This window comes from Euprymna scolopes, chromosome 16 (genome assembly GCF_053919585.1).
Source record: "Euprymna scolopes isolate OS-2025 chromosome 16, ASM5391958v1, whole genome shotgun sequence".
In the NCBI taxonomy this organism is placed as follows: Eukaryota; Metazoa; Mollusca; class Cephalopoda; order Sepiida; family Sepiolidae; genus Euprymna; species Euprymna scolopes.
In genome coordinates, this window is record NC_136497.1 from 98,369,549 (window position 1) to 98,391,853 (window position 22,305).

Consider the following 22,305-nt stretch of genomic DNA (forward strand, 5'->3'; position numbering starts at 1 on the left):
CTGCTCTATCGTTATTTACATGACAGGTGCTCGATTTGGCTTCAATCTCTGTTCCCCCTCCCCCGCCACGTAAAACATTCACTACAAATACTCGTCTAGCTACACTACTGTCAACAATTTCCCCTACTTCCTATATATGCCTAAAACTAAAAACAAATTCCACAAAGTTTCTTTCTTAGAACTGCCAACCTACGGCATCTCTATACCATGGAGCTGCTTTCCATCTGACTCCCGGTGGTCGTGTTCAAGTCCAATGTAAACAAGTTGTTGTTGAGCCGCCTTTTAAATAATCAAATTCTATCAAATTTCCTTCACTGCTGATCATTATGGTATTGTCTTACGACTACCTAACGCTCATTAACCTTTATCTTTGCATGACCTTTGGACCTTGATAAGCAGTGAGTCCTTCGTAAAAGAATATCATAACTATTTACTATGAGAGTGATTATTGTTTTATTGTCATGTACAGTGAAATAATATTAGATAAACTGAAATTTTGATAAGCTTGCTATCCCAGAACAAAAAGAAAACATAGAAATAATATTTTTACATTCAGAGCCAGTGTCTAATAGGTAGTCAATAGGAAGGAGTTCATTAATCTATTGTCTACTCTTTAAACTCTTTAGGCCAAATACATCTCCATATATAAATAGCAGGACTATGCGGATAGCAAGAAAGAAGAGTTTGTTATTTTTAAATAACATCTTTCTTTTATAACTTTTAAACTTTGTTATTACGCCTCCTTTCCAAAGCAACTGAATCAAACTCCATGAATAAATATTTGAAGATATAAAGAACTTGAAGCATAAAAACCTTTTCCAATATTGTTAGATCCGACATTAAATAACCCATATGCGGTAAAACAAAACCACTAAACCAAACACCACAAATAAATATTTAAAGATATATATAACTTGAAGTCGAAATTTTTTTTTCCAAAATTACTTGATTCAGTATTAAATAACCTGAAATGGGTTGATATGCCATAAAACAAAACAACCAAACCAAAATGTGGTGTTCAGATGTAGGCTACATGCAGCAAACTTAGAATGATTCTTTGAGTGAGCTGCATTCAACAAAAGATGCTGAATTTGAATTTTGACAATAAGTCAATTATTGGATAAAATATGACTTTTTTCCTTCTTTTTAAAAGTGTCAAATTTCTCTCGCACACCCTGACTCTTGTTTGACCTAATCACAGTGCTATTTTCGAAACAACTACCAGCCAGAATGAAAAATAATAATCTTTTTGATCCCCCCCGACAATCATGCCCTAATTTATGTAAAATTTTTAGGTACTTCAACAATTTAGAGCCGTTTTAGAGCCAGCATAGTATAAACACCCCCAACCTCCTCATGTTAAGAATGGCTTTCGAGATTGGGGGTGTTTATTCCGAAAGACCTTCTTAACATAAGGAGGTCGGGGGTGTTTATATTATGCTGGGTCAGATCATAAAAAAATACCGTTATTTTTTCACAACATCCTCTTCGTTGCCAGCAGCAGGTTTTCCTAACAAAATGCGAGGACCATTTCTGGAGAATCTCAGCTGGAATGATTAATTTTCCTTCGTTTTCACAAGACTTGTTGCTTGAAGAAGTGCAATGATATTCTGCCCTTTCTTTTCTTTTCCTTTTAAACTCTTTTGTTTCTTTTCTTTTTTTTCTTCCAATTTTTACCATCTGCTGCATTCACCAGACATTGCCGAGTGAGACTCACAGAAAAACGGGCTCTAAAGTATAGAAGTACCGCTTTTTAAATGTATCTTCTGTAGCTTCTGACTTTTAGCACAACACATACATAGAATTACGGCTTTTTTATACAAGAGATGAATTTCATGCCATTTGATGGTGACTACTGTGATTGAAAGAGTAGGGGGAGTATATATACACAGGCTTTTCCATATTAATCTTTCAAAGCTTCTTTAGCTGTGCATCTTGGTGCAACCGTTTTGTATACAACTGAAGTATAATCAATGGCACCTTTAAGCCAAACATTAATAAAACTGGCACACAGCCAAAATCATAATCCGTATATGACCTCCTATGCGCGAATCTACCATAGGACTCTGTTTTCTCTTAATACTCATAATCTCTGGAGCTGGTCCATTTTACAGGAGGTGGTTGTATTCTTACAGATTATTACTTGGAATTCTAACACAACTGGTGATTTCTCACTGATAATAATGTGGTTTTCCCTAGAGTCTGAGTGACAGTCTCGTCAATATTGCAATAATTTACATTATTATTATTTTATTTATTTATATAATCTTCTCACATAAGCCGTTTAACAATGATTTATTGCTGAAAACAACCAGTAGTTTTGTCTGGTATTTGAGCGACAATAAGTTTCATCAATATTTGGATACTGTCTAGACCTTCTAGCCGAGGTCTGGATGATGCTATTTCTTGATAACAGTGTTTTGATGTTTTCATTATCATTTACTCATTAGAAGTAATTATATGTGATTGCTCACTGGTGCTCCCTGGAGTCCAAGTGACACCAAGTCTCCACAGATTTCCAACATGCTCTGCTTATTTCGATAGGTGTTGCAAACTACTTTACATCATCACAGCAGCTGTTTCTTACTGATAACAGCTATTGGCACACTGAAAAAAATAACTGGCAATAAGTCACTCCAAAATTCAAGTATTGTCCATGTTCTTTCAGTAAAGTCTCTCTCCCCATCTTGTATTTCCATCCTTCTTAACCCTTCATGACCATTATTTCAAACATGTGGTGGCATTAACCAAAGCCGGTGCCATCACATGAATGTGTGTGTGTGGGGGGGGGGGGGGGGGTAAAGAGGGAGGGATTTCTGTCTGTCAGTTTCAATTCTTTTGGATTTGTGTAATGTTCTTTCTATCTTTTACTATCTATTTCTCTTTTAACTTACCTGTGGTTGTATCAGCATTACTAGTGTTACCTAAGAGGTTAATGTAGTTTGCTAAATAAAATAAAAAATAATAAAGATAAATAAATAAAACAAAAGTTTAAAAAAAATAGATAAATAAAATAATATTGACTATAAACACAAGCCTTGTATTATTAAGTTTAAAGAATAATATCAAAATATTTAAAATAAATCAAATTAATTTTCAATTTCTGCAAAACTTACAATAGCTACAATATGCAAGTTTGAATTCAAGTCGAACACATATCCGACTGCAGGTCATTTCTCGACTATACTGACGTAATGCAAGTATAAAATGTAAGAAAAATACATCCTGCATTGATAAAGGTGAATCTGTTTAGCTTATTCCACTATTATATGTCTTAATTCGTTTCAGTTTGTGTCTGTCCATTACACCTCTGCATTGTTTTGCATTCTAAAAATTTCCACTAAAGCATTTCGTGTTCATACGTTACGTTATGACCTTTCAGACTCATTCAAAACTGAGATCGTCAAATCAGCAAAGATTATGATTGGTGGGCAATCTTATGATGCTAAAGTAAACAATTTCGACCGTATTAATTTTAAAATGAATTGTTCTCAAATCAAATCAAATTAATAAAGCAGTTAATAAAACATTAAAATTTGGAATAAATACATTTTAAAAAGTGACATTACAGTTTATCGATTGGAAGAATAATTAGCTGATAAACTTCGTGGCCTGGTGGGAGATGTCCTTTTCTCTTCGCTGCAACCTCTATCTCACAGAAGAGATGTTGCGAGTTTGTCTCTGCTTTATCATTATTTTCATGGAAAGTGTTCGACTGGGCTTCAATCTATGGTCCCCCCTCGCCAAACTTTCATAAGTGGTGAGACGCCTATGTAAAAAAAACAAAAAAAAACTACTGCCATTAATTTTCACCACTCTTTATCTGTGTCTACATCCAAACGTAGATTCCATGAGCAGAGCTTTTTTCTTAGAAGTGCATGACTGTGGAACTCTCTTCCGTTTGCCTGTTTCCCACCTGACTACAACTTGGATGTCTTCAAGTCCAACATAAACAAATTGAAATTGAAATGGATGGCTCTCGTCTAGGAGAAGCCTCGTGTTTTGACAAGCTTCAAGATCTGAAATGGAACACGTACATCAAGTCTGTTGCCAAGGTCGCTGGAAAGATGGTGGGATCCTTCTACCGCTCTAGAAGATATCTCACTACTGATGCAATTCTCTATCTATATAAAAGCCAAGTACGTCCAAGGATGGAATACTGCTGCCATATCTGGGCAGGAGCTGCTAAAAACAGCCTATCCTGCCTTGACAGAGTACAAAATAGACTTCGTGGCTTAGTGGGGGATGCCCTTTTCTCTACCCCGCAACCTCTCTCCCACAGAAGAGACGTTGCGAGCCTATCCTTGTTTTATCGTTATTTCCATGGCAGGTGCTCGTCTTAACTCCAATCTCTGGTCCCCCTTCGCCAATCTTTCACGAAAAACACCCGTCTAGCTGAATCCACTGGGAAAAATTTCCCCCACTCTTTATCTGTGCCTAAATCAAAACGTGGATTCCATAAACAAAGCTTCTTTCTTAGAACTCCACGCCTGTGGAACTCTGTTCCGTCTGCCTGCTTCCCACCGGACTACAACTTGGATGTCTTCAAGTCCAACGTTAACAAATTCCTAATGAACCGCCCCCTTAAGTAAACACTTCATCAAATCTCCACAACTAACGTACTGTACTTGCAATAACCCTTATCTCTGAGTGGTTTCCGGGCCTTGATAAGTGGTGACCACTGTGTAAAAAAAAAAAAAAAAAATTATTTTTACGTTAAGAAGACAAAGAATTTTTTTTTAAAGAATTAAATTACAAAATTTTAAATAAGTAATGAAAGAAGAGACATGTTTGTTTGTATTTCAAGAATATTTACCTGACAATGATAATTATTTTAGGGAAGAAGAATCAGTCATTTCTTGTTAGAGTCTTATTGACTATGACAGACATTTATTATTTTAAAGGGAGTTTTATTTTTAACAGTAAATTTCATAGATTGATGTAGAAAGCACTGGATTCACTTTGGCTGCTGGTTTTTGTTTGTTGAGCATCAATCATGAAGATTATTGCTATCATTCGTTTCTCCAACATTTTTTATTAAGAATTATTTCTTTAGGGATAGTGGGTACTTACGAGAGGGATCATGTGAAGGTTGCCAAAGGTTTTAAATGGAAGGAATTGTGTTTGAAGGCGGTTCATAGGAAATACCATAAATACGAGAGAGCATATAAAAGAATAATGAAAATATTTGAATAGATTTTCAATAATTTTCAATTATATTACATTTATTTACCAAAATATGGTGTCCTACAAGATAGTAGGTGTTGATGTCCCTAATTTTTTAGAGTAGTAGTATATCTTCTTCAGAGGGAGAATTAAAAAGAAATGTGTACAACTGTTGTCTGTAATATTTTTTTTTTTTAATTTATTTCCGGAAATTAGTATCGCAGATTGGCTGTCAAATCAATTTCCAGATACGAGTTGTGATGAATATTAAGTAATGTTGGGAATTATGTTTTAATGTATATAAATGATTATGCTTAACAACCTCCTTTAGTGAAAGTGTTTCCGGGGAACCAACTGGATTCGAACTTTGCACACCATGCATGTCAGTTCGTTTCGTGAACCACTGGGCCACCGTTAGTAGTAGTAGTAGTAGTAGTAGTAGTAGTGGAAGAAGAAATAGTAGTAATCTTTTGTTTTGGATGTTGATCTGTTTGCTTTTATGCAATAGCTTTACGAATAGAAACAAAAGAATGTTTTAAAAAAAAAAGCAATTTGTTTTTAATTTGACTTCTTGCAAAGCAGATTTTCAAATAATTTAGAAAAGAACTTATCAAGCATAAAAAGTTTCCTTTTTTTCTCTTATGTCTTGAGGCCATATTTATGGTTCAAGGTTCGCCTCTTAAGAATAACACCCAGTAAAAATGTTTTTGTAATCACTGAGCAAATTACCTCTGACTTCTCCATTTTGAATTGACTCAGTAACATTTTTTTCTCATTCTCTATCCTCCTTCCTCATCCTTACTGATCATCACATGCATCTTTGCATTCGTTTGCTGTCAAACAGGAATCGAAGTTTATTTGCCCACCACAATGCGTCTCTCTCGGTTGGATTTATTGATGGTTGACTGAACGTCTGCCCTCAAGAAAAATCCTGCCTGCCCAAATTGTTATGTATGAACGATGTAGAGAGAAAGGGCGGAAGAGAGAAAATCATGTAGACACACACACACACACATAGTTTGAACAACATACTTCAACGCTTGCACATTGAGTGTAGATGCATCTGAAATGCATACTTAGCCTGCAGGATCAAATGAGATGACCAGGGGGGGGGAGGGGTTTACCATGTTGAAGACCCTAAGCTAATAAAGGGAATATTGACGCCAGCTTCATTTACTAACATCTATGTTCTTGTCATAAGTTGGACAAATAGAATTAGCATTTTCAATGGGTTTACTATTCAGATCAACAACACATCTTTGTGGTGACCCTCTCCAGTCTTGATCTACTTTTTGTGCTAACCTTATCCCTCACTTAACACTTAGTATCAGCAGGAATAAATAGATATTGTGTCCATCTTGCTATTTTGCTCGAGGCTGGCTGAATAAATCAAATCAAATCAAGATACTGGAAAGCAAAAAGACTCCATTAGTTTTACACCCCCCGCACACACACTTACGTGTGTGTGGATATATATATATATATATATATATATATATATATATATATATGCATATACACGCATACATATACATTCATATATATATATGCATATACACGCATACATATACATTCATATATATATATATGCATATACACGCATACATATACATTCATATATATATATGCATATACACGCATACATATACATTCATATATATATATGCATATACACACATATATATACATTCATATATATATGTGCATGCATATACATACATATACATTCATATATATGCACATACATATAAACATACACACACACATGTGTGTGTGTATGTGTGCATTCTTACTCATGCATACACATATGCATGTCCTAATGTCTCTTTGCCTGAGAATAAAAATGTAATAAAATCCAAGATGTCACCTTTATGAAATTCTTTGCTGACTTTTAATGTCTACACAAATGCCCATTTCTGATGACGGAACCTTTAAGAGCAAAACTAATTTTCTTTTGAAAACCGGGCTCTGATTCCATCACTCTTCCATTCTAAGCTTCAATTTATGGCTTTCATGTGTAAAATTCAGGTCACGTAGCAATTTGTAAGCAGATAGCACACATTTTTATCTGTTAACGATGTTCAACCTCTTCTAAATGTTTGGACACAACATTGAACAATGATTTAAGGCAAAACTCTACATATGCTAAATAAGCAACAACAAAAAAAAAAAACGGTTAATGCAGATAATTTTGTTTTTTGTGGGAAGGGGTCAGGAGGGCTATTTATATTGTGCATTTATACATATACATTTTATGTTTCATCCATGCATCAATATGGATGAATGAGTTCATGCCGGAATTCATTCAAGGCAGCGACGTGTATCAGCCAACTTGTGATGAATATGTGTAGCTTTTCTTAGAAAGGCATTCAACGTGAAGTTTTGACGTTCTTAAAACTGTCAATATATAACTTAAAAATTATGTCCTTTCGTTTGATTTTCTTCTCTTTGGGTGACATGTCCCACGAAAGTGATATATTTGTTTGAAGTAGCTGAGTGGACTTTGTTATTATATTCGAGTAATAATCAAGTTAATCACCTTGCTTAACTGTGTTCATGATCGAACCTATCAACGTCTCACTCGAGCGAGATGTATTTATAGCTTAACCAGCCAATCCTGTTCTTGTGAGGGAGAACCGGAATGTACTTCTATTCATTACATCATTGAGCAACTGTTAAAATTTCTTCTGGCCATAAATAAGAGTTCTGAGTGATAGAAACTGATTTGATTTTTATATTTTCCTTCTATTTTTCATTTAAATCAAAAAAGGTTTCAGATATTTCAAAAGCATCAGTTTTATAATCTAAAATCAATGAGTTCAATTCTTAAACTGTGCGGTGCGGTTTTTTTTAATTTCCTTTTCAAACACAATAAGGATAATATTTTATTCAGTGTTTGTTTATAAATACAGTATTACATTGTGGCATCTGCAATGATCTCCTGTATAGAGAGCTGACATCTGAAATGTCACTTGTTAACAGTCGCAGATGCGATATTATGATGCCATGAAGTACGATATAGAGACTGTGGATATCAACACAGAGTTCTGAGAGATTCTGTCAGTCAACCGATCCAAATAAAGAAAAACTCTGATTAAACACCTCAAGTTAACAGAGAAATGACAGAAGTCAGTTCAGAGAAGTGGCCCACAGAAAACAAAGCAACAGCTCCAGAAGACCAAGGACAGAAAACACGACCTCTGCAACATAATTTTCATTCCTTCATCGACTTCTACAGCTCTAAACGTCGATACTTTACCCAAACAGACAACTGAGATGTTACTTATGATCAACCTCAATCGATGGAGGTCTATATTGTTATAAAAATGTTTTGGTCTGTTGGAGAAATTATTCGAATACGAATTATATAGAGCAATATAAGTGCATATATATATATATATATATATATATATATATATATATATATATATATATATGAGCAAACAGTTAATAAAACATTTTAAAAAACACTTTGAAAAAGAGTTAAAAACATATTTAATCTTAAAAGGAACACTTGATAAGTGGATAGTCCTTAATCCGCGGAGTTTCGAAGAAATACTTTCCTTCTCATCGGAGGGTAGGAATTAGCAAAATGCAGGATCGGATTTTGCATGCAAAAGTATTTGATGAAACAATAAGTAAGTCAAAGATCTTACTTGATGACAAAAAAGTGAAGTAGAGGGAATATGGCGAAGAAAAAGGTGATTACACATTGAATGGATAGTCTGGTGGAAGATAAATAATCCAGGGACGGTAAAATCCAAATATATAACTTCAAGAAAGTTAATTGAATTTATATATATATATATATATATATATATATATATATATATATATATAGCAATATCATTGCATATCTGTGTATATATATATATATATATACATATATATAATGCAATATTAGTGCATACATATACATACACACACACACACACACACACACACATATATATATATATATAGAGAGAGAGAGAGAGCGAGAGAGCACTATTAATGCATACATATATATACACAAAGCAATATCAATGCATATATATGCACATATTTATATTTACATATATATATATACACACACAAAGAAATATCGATGTATATATATATATATATATATATATATATATATATATATATTTAAGTATTAAAGAATTCAGGTGATGTCATCTCCCTCTCAATACAGACCAATAAGTCTCCTGAGTGTCATGAGTAAGTTGCTGGAATCCATATTAAATAGAGAAGTAGTCAAGCACCTCAGCAGAAATAACCTTCTTAGTGACATGCAATATGGCTTCCATTCTGCTAGATCTACAGCTGACGTGCTAACAGTTATATTACATAGAATTAGCGAATTTCTCGACAAAGGCTTCATTTCTAGAGCAATTGCTCTTGACATACCAAAGGCCTTCGATAAGGTATGGCATATAGGCCTACTTCACAAGATTTCCAGCTACGGTATAACTGGAAATGTTTTTTCTGTCATTAAATCATTTCTCTCTGATAGGCTCATAAGAGTAGTGGTTGATGGGCAGAAATCAGAGGCCTACAGTATTAATGCTTGAGTCCCTCAGGGGTCCATCCTGGGCCCAACTCTCTTCCTGATCTACATCAATGATCTCCCTAAACATATACTTAAATCATTCGTTGACATCTATGCTGATGACACGACCATCTACGGTAATACATCAAAGGCTGTAATTGACGAAGCTCTCTCTGATTCTCTCTCCTCTGATCTCGATGGGTGGTTCAGTGGGGGAAGACGATGCTGGTTACCTTTAATGCATCTAAAACCAAACTCTTATCTTTACATCATCAACGCTCTGATCCCCATCTGGCCTGGCATCAATTGAAATGGATGGCTCTCGTCTAGGAGAAGCCCCATGTTTTGACAAGCTTCTGGGCTTGATCTTTACTCCTAATCTGAAATGGAACACATACATCAAGCCTATTATGACACCTTAACATTTTTTTGTTTTGGACTCAAATCAAGTTATTAAGTTAGATCCATGTCCAAGGAACCTATATCTAAAATTTCAAGTGTTTAGACCGAAAGTTGGCGGATGAGTTTGGTAGAGTTCTCAAACGTCAAATCGTTGAACTTTGACCCCTTAGTAGTCAAATGTCTCGTCGAAAACAGATTACAAAGATTTTCCCAAATCTCAATACCCTGTATATCAAATTTCGAGTCTGTAGGCTGAAAATTGACAGAATTATTGCGTAGGGAAATGTACACAGACTGACACACACACACAGATAGACAGACACTTTCACTTTTATAGATATAATAGCATGGGTGCCCGGCGTTGCCCGGGTGTTTGGAGGTGTATGCAGAGCAAAAAAAAAAAACGGTCAATTTTTTTTAAACTTTGACCCCTATTATGACCCCTTAACACTTATTGTTTTGTGCTCAACTCAAGTTATTAAGTTAGATCCATGTCCAAGGAACCTATATCTAAAATTTCAAGTGTTTAGACCCAAAATTGTCAGAGGAGTTTGGTAGAGTTCTCAAAGGTCAAATCGTTGAACTTTGACCCCTTAACAGCCAAATTTCTGGCCGAAAACCGATCACATAGATTTTCCCAAATTTTAGTACACTGTATATCAAATTTCGAGTCTGTAGACTTAAAATTGACAGAGTTATTGAGTAGGGAAATGTACACAGACACAAAGACAGACAGACACACAGACACGTTCACTTTTATAGATATATATAGAGAGATAGATACCCGTGTATAGATAGTCATAACAACCGATCCGGAAGTACCCACATATATATAAATTTATGCTATATAACGGTGCCTGTTCTTTACTGTTTAAATTTGTAATGTACCTGGTGGTTTTGAAATGTTAAAACTAGTTAAGCTTTGGGTTGGCGATTTAGAAATTACGGTTAAAGCGTTTTTATATAGTAGAAAAACTGTTGATTTCAATTAGAGCAAAAAGCTAACAATTTTAGTTTATCTTCATAGTTCATGTTTTAGTTCAAGTTATATATTTAAGTTCGTAGGGTCATATTTAGAAACATTTTATAACAAAATGATTTTGGTTGAATCTGACCCCCTTTTTATTGCACAGGTACCCAATTAAAAAAAGTAAAATTTACACCCCCTGCTAATTGACCCTATATGCACTTGTATGTTGAAGATTCGAGGAGGACATCGCGCATACATACATACAACTTTTCCCTCCAATCTTTCACTTCATCTCGGCCTTTTAAACCCCCATCCTTTCTACCGTATTTCTATATCTCAACGTCAACCCTTGTCCACACCCCTCTTGGCCTCGTTTTCATACAACTAAATCTTATTTCCTTTTCTTAACAACATTTATCGAACCTCCTAATATTGATTCCCTGTGACGTAGATAACCTGATATTTTCATTGCAAACTTTGCTTTCGTATAAGCTGTATCGCCTGAAGAAGCCTCTAGCCGCTATAAACTAGCTGGCCGAAACATGCTTAGAATCCAATCGTTTAAAACATTTTTTTATTAACGTGTAAAAACAAACAAGATAACAATGATGATACAATAACGTCAGCACATTACTGCTGATGTAAAAACAAATAAAAAGTATATATATATATATATATATATATATATATATATATATATATATATATATATATATATACATATATAAAGAGGAAGAAAATTAAAACTGTAAGTTTAATTTTCTTTCTTTTATAATAATCTCTACTTTCTATTGTGTATTGAGCTTTTTTATTCGGTTGAGATTAAATTATCTATATATATAAACACTGGTGTTTATATTAGATTGAAGTTTACCATTGCGTATATCAGGTAAACATTATATCCTCTTGATTTCATTACTACATATATATATATATATATATATATATATATATATATATATATGTGTGTGTGTGTGTGTATGTGTATAGATATATATATAGATATTTGTATAGTTTGGCAACAAGTCATTATGCAAGCACGTCTGATTGAACACGACATATTTAGTTATTCTTTTTTCCGAGTTTTCTGGATATCTTTTCCATTCGCCGAGCGATTCTTTATTTCAGCTAGCATATTGTATAAAATGGCGCTCGCAAGTTCTTGTTCAGCCATATTCTACTCAAGCACTTTCTATCGGTGCATCCGATTATCATCAGGAGCGATTGTTGTTGTTATCATTTTAATTTTCTTTGAGGCTTGGTGTATTTTTTTTATTATTATTATTGGTTATAAAGGTGGGTGAGGAGCGAATTATTTTTATTTTTAATTTCGATTTTCATTTTTTATAGTTTATTTATGTAGTGTCTTGTTAGTTATTAAATACTGTAAGTATATTTGTCCCAGTGTTAAATGAGATCCGGTTAAAAAAAAGGGCTGTAGTTTTTTGATAATATGGTTTCTAGTAATGTTAGTCATTGTATGCAAAATTAATACATATATATATATATATATATATATATATATATATATATATATATATAGAGAGAGAGAGAGAGAGAGAGAGAGAGAGAGAGAGAGACATATCAATACATGTATTGAAAATAAAACATAGTACCTAGTAACAGGCTGCCAAGAGGGTATTATGCATATATTTTAAATAATATTTGTAGTAGTGCTTCATTATCAAGTTTGTAAGAACAATATATTTTTGTTATTTCGTCGTGTTTATTGTTTCTAAACTTTTTCGTTGACAGAAACAATTCCTCAAAGAGAGTATCAAAAAGTAGACCGGTCTTGACTAAACATATAAGTAATAAAATATGATACTCTGCCAAACACATTGTTGAAATTGAGTTATATATAAATATACATATTATTTCATGTATCAATATAAAATGTTATACGACGTATATTTTATGTATCGATTTTCAGTATTTACTTCAACAATGCTTAATACGTGAGTAGCGCTAGGTAGTAAGTTATGAAAATCATAACTTACTATATTTATATTGAAAGCTATACCGATGCACTAGCAGTATCAGAATTTTTGTAGGAATTTTTGACACCCCTAACACGAAACTGCGAATACAATATAAAAATCTCGTAATTTCTCTGTTAAAAGTGGGTTATTTATTTTCTTTATGGATTATACTTCCAAAATAAACTATTACAGTTGTTTTAAAAGTAATAAAAATATTTTTATTTTTTTTTAAAACAGTAATGAATTTTCCGAACTCAATATTTTTCAATTTTTAAACTCAATATTTTTAAATTTTAAAAATCTATCAAAATTTTTCTATTGATTCTATTTTTACGATATTTTCAGGGTCAATGTGAAATTTTATGTTCTTTCCAATAAACCGAATATAATATTTTAGACAAACGTTTTTTTTAAATTCACGCGCCCCCATTTTCACGCCCCCCCATTTTCACGCCCCCCCCCATTTTTAACTTTCTCTTAAAAAGTAAATAATTAATTTATGTTTAATAGTTTTATATATCACAAATTGAAGAGAAAAGGTCAATAAATAATATATTCAAATTTAAAACAAAAAAAAAAAATCAGTTTTTTAGAAATTTACCTGTAAAGTCCGAAGTTTAAAACCTTATTTTATAAGAACACATTTTTTCTTTTTGTCTTTTTTTTTTTTTTTAATGAAACCTTGGTCCTTGCTCCTTTAATTGAAAAAAAAATTAGGGCTTGAATTACATTTTTCGAGGAGTTATAAGCTTAGAAAGATAGGGGGTCGAATAATTTACGCCTCTCATTTTGAAATGTCTATTAAAAAGTAAATAATTAATTTATGTTTAATAGTTTTATATATCACAAATTGAAGAGAAAAGGTCAATAAATAATATATTCAAATTTAAAACAAAAAAAAAATCAGTTTTTTAGAAATTTACCTGTAAAGTCCGAAGTTTAAAACCTTTTTAAAAAAAAAAAAAACACATTGTTTTGTTTTTTTTTTTTTTAAAATAAAACCTTGGTCCTTACTCCTTTAATTGAAAAAAAAAATTAGGGCTTGAATTACATTTTTCGAGGAGTTATAAGCTTGGAAAGATGGGGTGGAATTATTCACTATTTTCACGAAATTTCTGACACTGCTACCGATGCACATATTGAAAATAAAACCTTTCGTTGTAGTCTTCTAGAAATTGTTCGTAATATGTAGAAAATTTAGCTTTTGGAATGTGGAATTTTTAAAAACAATAATATGAAGGAAGAAAAAACAAGTGTTAAGGGTGTTATTCTCACTCCCTTGATGATAGGTTATTAACCGAAATATTATTTAAAAATACATATTCTCTTAATATCTTTAAATAGCTTTATTTTCAATATATGCATTGATATAACTATTTAATTGCTTCTCCTCGAGAGTAATATGTTTTTGTTCTTAATGTGGGGGGGGGGGACCAGCGCGCCCAAAAAAAGGGAACTCTGAAAGTAGGCAAAAATAGAAATTGCTTTTGTATTGAAGGGTTTCCGTTACATTGACTAAGAATAAATTAACTTAAGTGTAAGTGCGTAATTTTATTGTTGTACTAGCATGAAAAGACATAAGAATTTATGAGTTCAAAACAAAAAAGAAAAAAGATTAAACGTCTTGTTTATGTAAAACTAAGATGCAGGTTGGTGGGTTGCTTAGTTGTTTTTATTTGATAGCATATGAACCCTTGGCAGGTTATTTGATGTCAAATTTAGTTGTTTTGGTAAATGTGTGTATTTCTTTTGAAATGATTTTCAAATATGTAAACACGGTGTAAGTTTTTGAGTGATTCTTTTCATCAAGTATTTTCCAAATAAAAACTTGTATTTACTTTGATAATGCTTCTATTTTACCTTCTATTAGATTTTTAGATGTTTATGTAAACATCAAGTGCTTTTAAGAATGATATCAGAGCGTCTATTTAATATTTTCAAGCAACAACAACGTTTTCCTATTGCTTGTGCTACAAAATGTTTCCGTTGTAGAAAATAGATTAGTGCATCCGGTGAGAACATTTTTTATTGTTTATGTAGTCTAACACACACACACACATAATCAGATATTATTTAGTGGAATTTATTTTAAAATGTGATTAAAGATTTAAAAAAATGTGCTGCCCTGTGATGGGATTGAACTCTCATCCTTCAGATTATGAGACTTCAAGACACCCGTCCTCTGAACTCTTTTTTTTTATCCTATTTGCTCTGCATTGTTACTTAGATGAAGAGTGCATAGGTAACCATTCTACTTTACCGTTATTTCCGTGGAAGGTACTTGAATCAAATCTCGTTTCTCCTTGGAAGACATTTGTATAACAAGAACTCGTTATCTACCATAACTGAATGAATTTTCTCTGATTATTTTAATGTGCCTAGCCGCCGGCAGAGTTTCCATGAATAGAGTTTCTTTCAAAAATCTTCATGTCTGTGAAATATATTACCAAGGGACTGTCTCTCTCCCGACTACATCTGAACGTCTTTATATCATGAAAAAAATTCAATACTTCTGAGATTATATGAAAAAGCAGCACATGAAGAAATCAATACTTGTGACTGCTCATGAAGAAATCAATACTTGTGACAGCAAATGAAGAAATCAATACTTGTGACAGCAAATGAAGAAATCAATACTTGTGACTGCACATGAAGAAATCAATACTTGTGACTGCACATGAAGAAATCAATACTTGTGACAGCAAATGAAGAAATCAATACTTGTGACTGCTCATAAAGAAATCAATACTTGTGACAACACATGAAGAAATCAATACTTGTGACAACACATGAAGAAATCAATACTTGTGACAACACATGAAGAAATCAATACTTGTGACAACACATGAAGAAATCAATACTTGTGACAGCACATGAAGAAATCAATACTTGTGACAGCACATAAAAATCAATGCTTGTAAGAGCACATGGAAAAATAAAACCTCGTCTCTCTGATGTAATGAAACATTGTCTGAAGCAAGTTTGTCTACCTAAATATACTTGGATATTCATGTCTGTAATAGAATATTTCTAAAATGATAACCCACCTTTAAATTGCTTTAATATATTGTCAGATTTAATTTTAGGTTTTCATTCTTGTACACCAGAAGTAAAGTTGTAAGGCGTTGCAATCTCAAAGATGTAAAAGGAAGCATATATATATAATTTTGCCTACCAAACTTTTCTGTCAATTTTTGGTCTACAGATATGAAACTTAAGATACAGGGTATTCGAACCCATGCGAAACTTTATCTTTGGTTTTTAGCCGAGGAGAATCGTCGTAAAAGTGTTAAAATTAAAGACATGAAATTTGTCAAGTGACGGTCGAACGACGGCATTATGAATACGCATGCATAACGTAATAGCTATTGGTTCATGTTTTAACTCTTAGACTTGTATCATACAGGTCTTCAAAGCTCAGTCATTAACGGCAGAGGCAAAAATAAATCGTCATCTAAATGTTTTTGTTTCGATTCACGATGCTGGCGCACAAGTCATTTTTTTTTTCTTTTAACTTTTTAACTCATTACGATATATTGGGTCCGATGAATTTAGGAAAACTCGTCCGCGGAAAACTCGTCTCGGGAAAACTCGACCCCGGAAAACTCGTCCTCTTTTGCTAGGTAGGAAAACTGGTCCCTTATTGAATTAAATATCGATTGAAAACATATTTTATGCCCGTTCTTGAAGAAGATATTGTCTTTAAAAGAGAGTACACATCCCACAATATTTTTTAAAAATATTTTTACTTGTTTACTGTTGTTTTAAAAAAAATTAAATTAATTTTTCTAAGTTTTCGTTTTCTATCTAACTTTGAAAGTTTTTGGTCTTTCAACTTATTTTAAAGACTTTATTTAGTTTAAAAAAAAAAAAAGAAGTAATATCGAGTATTACTTATGAACAAAAAATGTCCGACATAAGACGATCACGTTTTAGGAGGATAATTGCTCAAAAATAGAAAATTAAAGAAAATATTAAGGTAGATATAGTTTTAAAACGAGCCTCACCTCCAAAAAAAAAAATAAATTTGTATATTTGTAGGTAATAATGCACATCCCATTATATTTTTAAAATATTTTTACATGTTTATTGTTTAAAAAAAATTAAATAGATTTTTCTAAGTTTTCGTTTTCTACCTAGCTTTATAAGTTTTTGGTGTTTAAACTTATTTTAAAGAGTTTATTTAGTTAAAAAGAAATAACAAGTAATGTCGCACTCGACATTACTTAGTAAATAATTTTTAATTAAAAAATGTCCGAAAATTAAAGAAAATACTAAGGTAAATATAGTTTTAAACGAGCCTCCCCCACCTCCAAAATAAAATAAATTTGTATATTTTTAAGTACTGCACAAGTGCCCCCGAAATGACTTTAAAACGATACCCTCTCCTCCTGGCTTTCGAAATAATAACGTTATTATTTCAGCGCGGTACCAAAATTACATAAGGCCGTGTTTTCTTTTTTGTTGCTTTGTAATAACACAAGAATTATTTAAATTGAATTAATTCTTCTAAATAAAATAATTGCTTTCTTTAATAATACGTGTTTTCTTTCTTTATTTTTGTTTCGTAATGGCACAAAAAGTGTTAAAACTAGAGTATTATTTTTAATAAATATTTGGTTTCGTTTTTCGTATCTTGACTCCGTGATCAAGTTCATTTTTTTTTAAGCAAGAGTTAAAAAATATTAAAAAAAAATATTGATTAACTTTTATGCATTTTTAAATGAAGGAAGGAGGGTCTGCGACTCAAAAAAAAAAAAAAAAAAAGAAAAAAAAAGTCACTCGGTATGCCGGAATAATGTTAAATAAAGACATAAATTATGTCTAATTTGTCCTTCCCAACATATTTGAATTTTGCAGAGTTTTTTTTTATACGATAAACAAGTCTCGTTCCAATCAGTGATACATTTTTGGATAATTATTACTTTTTTAGCAAAAATTAAGCACATTTATTGTATTAATTCATTATCTTAAGACTTTAACTTAATACTTAACTTGGAAATAATTCCAGAAAACTTATATTTTTCTTGCCAGAAAAATGTAAACGCGTCATAATGAATTTTTACGTGAAATCTAGGGGTTTTCAGATTTGAGGTAAAATTATTCCATATATTTTTTATTTCACATAGTTTTTTTTTCTTTGAGAAATTAACTTTAAACTATAATCTTTCAAATACAATTAAAAAAGTACTCGGAAATTTAAACAATTATTATGATTAACCGCCGTTAAAAACCATGCCCCCCCCCTACGGAGGCAGCCATTAAATTGCCCGTACCTAATAGTATGACTATTATTTATTTTTTCTAGATTTCTTAAACATGGGTATGTCTACGGCTTCAGAAACATCACTACATAGGAACGATTTTTGTCTCGCATTTACATTATTTTTGTATACTGTAAAAAATTTGTAAAAATTATTAGTAATTTATATAAACCTTCTTTTTAAATAGTAAAAAAAAAGTTAGGATGATAATATTAAATTACAGTTACATAGTCTTACACATGGGGGTGGGGTAAAGCTGTGGAGAGTGTTCGATGTACTTATTATTAAATATAAAACAAATGACTGGGCTATTTTGGTAGTACAGACCTTAGTAATTGAATATTTGTCCAACAACAAAAATAACAGCCGTATTTTAAATTTTTACACGGGGGAGGGGCATGTTACCACTGGGAAACGCTGATTAACAGATCCTGCTAGTATGAAATAAAGAATATATATATTAGAACGTAATATGACTTTACGTTATAGAACATAATATGATGTGAACATGATAAAACTCAATATGTTTTGAACGTAATACCACTGAAACATAATAGAGTGTAATATCACTAAAACATAATAGGATGTTATATGACGTGAACAGATTAGAACGTAAGATGACTTGACCATAATAGAGTGTAATAGAAGGTAATATTAACCAAAAACAATAACAAATTTCACATTATCTTGTTTAAGGAAATATTTATTTATCAACATAACTCCCATGCTTCAAAATCACTTCGAATAGCCTCTTGTCAACTGATGATGTCAATCGGCGGATTTGAGGTGATGTGATGCTATAGGAAACTTTCAAAAATCCTCCTCCAAAGTTCATCCTTCGACGAAAATTGAACACCTTCTTCATAAACTTTCATCTTCATTAATGACCAGAGTTGTTCAATTAGGTTCATATTTAGAGAACAAGGTGGCCATGTCATCAGATTTTCTCCACTAATGCCTAATGACTTAAAATAGGATGTTGTAGCTTTGGCCGAGTAGGATGGCACACTGTCTTGCATAAAAATCAATTTGTGGTGACGCGCCAATGGAAGGTCACCAAGCCATGGTGACAAATGCTCATTTAAAAATAATATATAAGACTGACTTGTCAGTTTGACAACTTCTGGCACTAGAAATGGTTCAATTAGTTCATTGCAAACTATTTCAGCCAAAAACATGACACCTCTACCTCTCTGTTAACGACAGAATCGATTAGAGATATGTAATCAAAGAGGACTCCAAGCTTTGGCCCACCCAGCTGGTACATCAAGCGTCGCTCTAGCATCATCGGTGAAAAGAATATTTTCAAAGCTGGTTTTCGTGTATTACTGAGCCCAAGCCAAACGTTTTTCCTTATGAGTTTGGTTTAAAACAGGTCTTACTATGGGCTTAAGGCTCCTTGCAATTTCGTTTAAGACATCACAGTGTGTCTTTCTGGACAAGGAAGGTATTCCAGCCTTGTCAGCTATAGCAGCACTGTTGCTGCCCGACTGCTTGATAAGTTGACAGCGAATTTTTCCAACTGATGTTGAGCAGAAACTGACTTTCTTGTGCTTTTGTCCTTCCTTGGTTTAATGTTTGAATTTTCAATGAATGAAGACAGTGTTATTCGATCTCTTCTAAACTTTTTGGCTAGATCTATGAAAGATAAACCTTCTGCAAGGCCTGCAACAACACATTCTTTTTCACTAGCTGTACAATCGACCCTTTCTAGGCATTTTGGGAGATCTGCAATAAAATGATACACACTTAAGATTACAAGAAAATAAAAAAATTAGCATAACTTTACAAAATATTTGTTCAAATTCCACAAAAATCAGGAAAATTAGGCACCTTGTTATGCCCTTGTAGTGTACCAGATATCACTTCGCTGCATTTCATAGTTATTTCAAAATTAAAAATATACTGACCTGCGATAAAGCGATACACAGGCTTTATATATATATATATATATATATATATATATATATATATATATATATATATATATATATATTTGTAATCATCGACATACCGTCCTGTTTTGTTGTATCACAACTCATCAGTGCCGCTAGACTAGCATCTCCCCCAAGCCAAGGATTGAACCTAGAACTGTGGTGTTGACAGTCAGCAGTTATCCCACTTGACCACAGAAGCGATGCCCCACAAATAACTCGTCGGAATGTCTATTTAAATAGGCATCCACCACCACTTTTACAGTGCTCAAATCGCCTTTTTCAGCCAATTAAGTAGCAGGTGAGATTATTTACGACAGTGCTCTACCCAAATATATATATATATATATATATATATATATATATATATATATATATATATATCATTGTATATATTATTTGAGCTTTTTATTGATTGTTATTTATTTTCTTATTTTGATTTTTCAGGAGCCATAGATGCTAGCAAGACACGATTTATGAATTACAGTTCAACTGTGGTCTGCACAGTAGGCACATCTCATCCATTAACCATTGAGACAAGAGACATGTTTGGAAACTTAACTCCGTACAAAGCTGACCAGCAAAATTATTTCAAAATACGAGTAAGAGAGGTGAGTAAAAATTAAATTCTAATGGTCTTAATAATAAAGCACACACACACACACACACACACACACACACACACACACACACATATATATATATATATATATATATATATATATATATATATATATATATATACATTGTTTGATTTCTGTTGTTTTAAGTTCTTTTGCAGTTTACAAACGAGATTGGTGCCGTTAGCTAATTTTGTGTAATAATTTTGCTCAAGCTAACAACAATTGCGTTTTTCTTTTACTATTACCTACATTTATACGATCCTTCCGACTTACCCTTATATGGTGAGCCTACTTTCAATTATTTTTTACTATATTATCCTATTACTCCATTCTCATTTTATATTTAAATGTCATCAAGCCCATTTTTCCTATATTTGCATTTTGTAAAATTCTGGCTCTTTTCCTCTTCTGATGAGAAACACAGCTTTGAAATGACATGACCTATAAAGTTTTTTTTCTTAATTTTCTCCTTAACTTTTCTTATGACTATATTTATTTAATTTCATTGACATTTTTTTGGTACCTTTCTTTTTGAAAAAGAGATTATATTCTCGAAATGTCAAAGACTTCTATTATTCTGATTATCTCAAGCAGTAAATTTATTCTAGTGCTTTGTATCTATGATTGACCTTGAAAATAAATGGATATATAAAGATATAAAAAAACAGCTCTACAATACCCTCTTTTGAAAATTTGAATTTTCGAAAAAAAAAAAAAAACCCTGACGTCGTGTGCTTGGAAAAATTGTTAATTACAACAGTAACAGTGAGAAAACCACACCAGATTTGTAACGTACAAGATATAGTAAATCTGCGGAAACCCTATTTGAATCACTCTCGATTATTTTAATTACAATTCTAAAAAGAAAATGAGATTTGTTTTGGAAAGCAACATTTTTATGATATGAACTTAGCAAATTGAACAGATTTTTAAAACATTCGTTTGCCATTAAGAAAATTAGGTAAGGTTGAACATATTAAATTCATGAATTATATATTACTATGAATCAATTAGACTTCTAGGATCACAGAAAAAAAAACAAATATTTTCCTACAGTGAAATCAAACTTGTGATGAAAAACCAAACACCTTGGGTTTAATATCTGTTTGTTCACAGATACCATGTGCGTCTAAAATTAACTGGTGTAAACCCGAAGTTATCTTTTTCATTTTGCTTATTTTCTGAGATCCTTTAACCCTAATTGATCCTTTATCACAAAAACACCAACAATCTTACATTTGTTGAAACGATGCAATTATTAAATAAATTGTTTAGCTCTAAAACGTCTCTTTTTCAAAAAGAGTGGAAATGTATGAATTACACAAAATGAAAGACGGATCCTTAAAACCTATCGCTCATGCATTTTACAATCCAATTTACATTACAATCTGCAGAAAAATGTTAGCGGATTATCTAGATTTATGCTAAAA

The 22,305-nt window shown here is 32.3% G+C and overlaps 1 protein-coding gene across 5 annotated transcripts in view; it reads left to right on the plus strand.

Annotated features, from left to right (window-relative positions):
* Positions 1–22,305, plus strand: part of LOC145296025 (apoptosis-resistant E3 ubiquitin protein ligase 1-like) — a 1,082,598-nt gene that overhangs the window by 694,691 nt on the left and 365,602 nt on the right. For all 5 annotated transcript variants that reach the window (XM_080142066.1, XM_080142069.1, XM_080142067.1 and 2 more), the window contains one exon: positions 20,700–20,863. In XM_080142066.1, the coding sequence (XP_079998192.1) occupies positions 20,700–20,863 (164 nt within the window). The remainder of the gene's footprint in view (positions 1–20,699; positions 20,864–22,305) is intronic.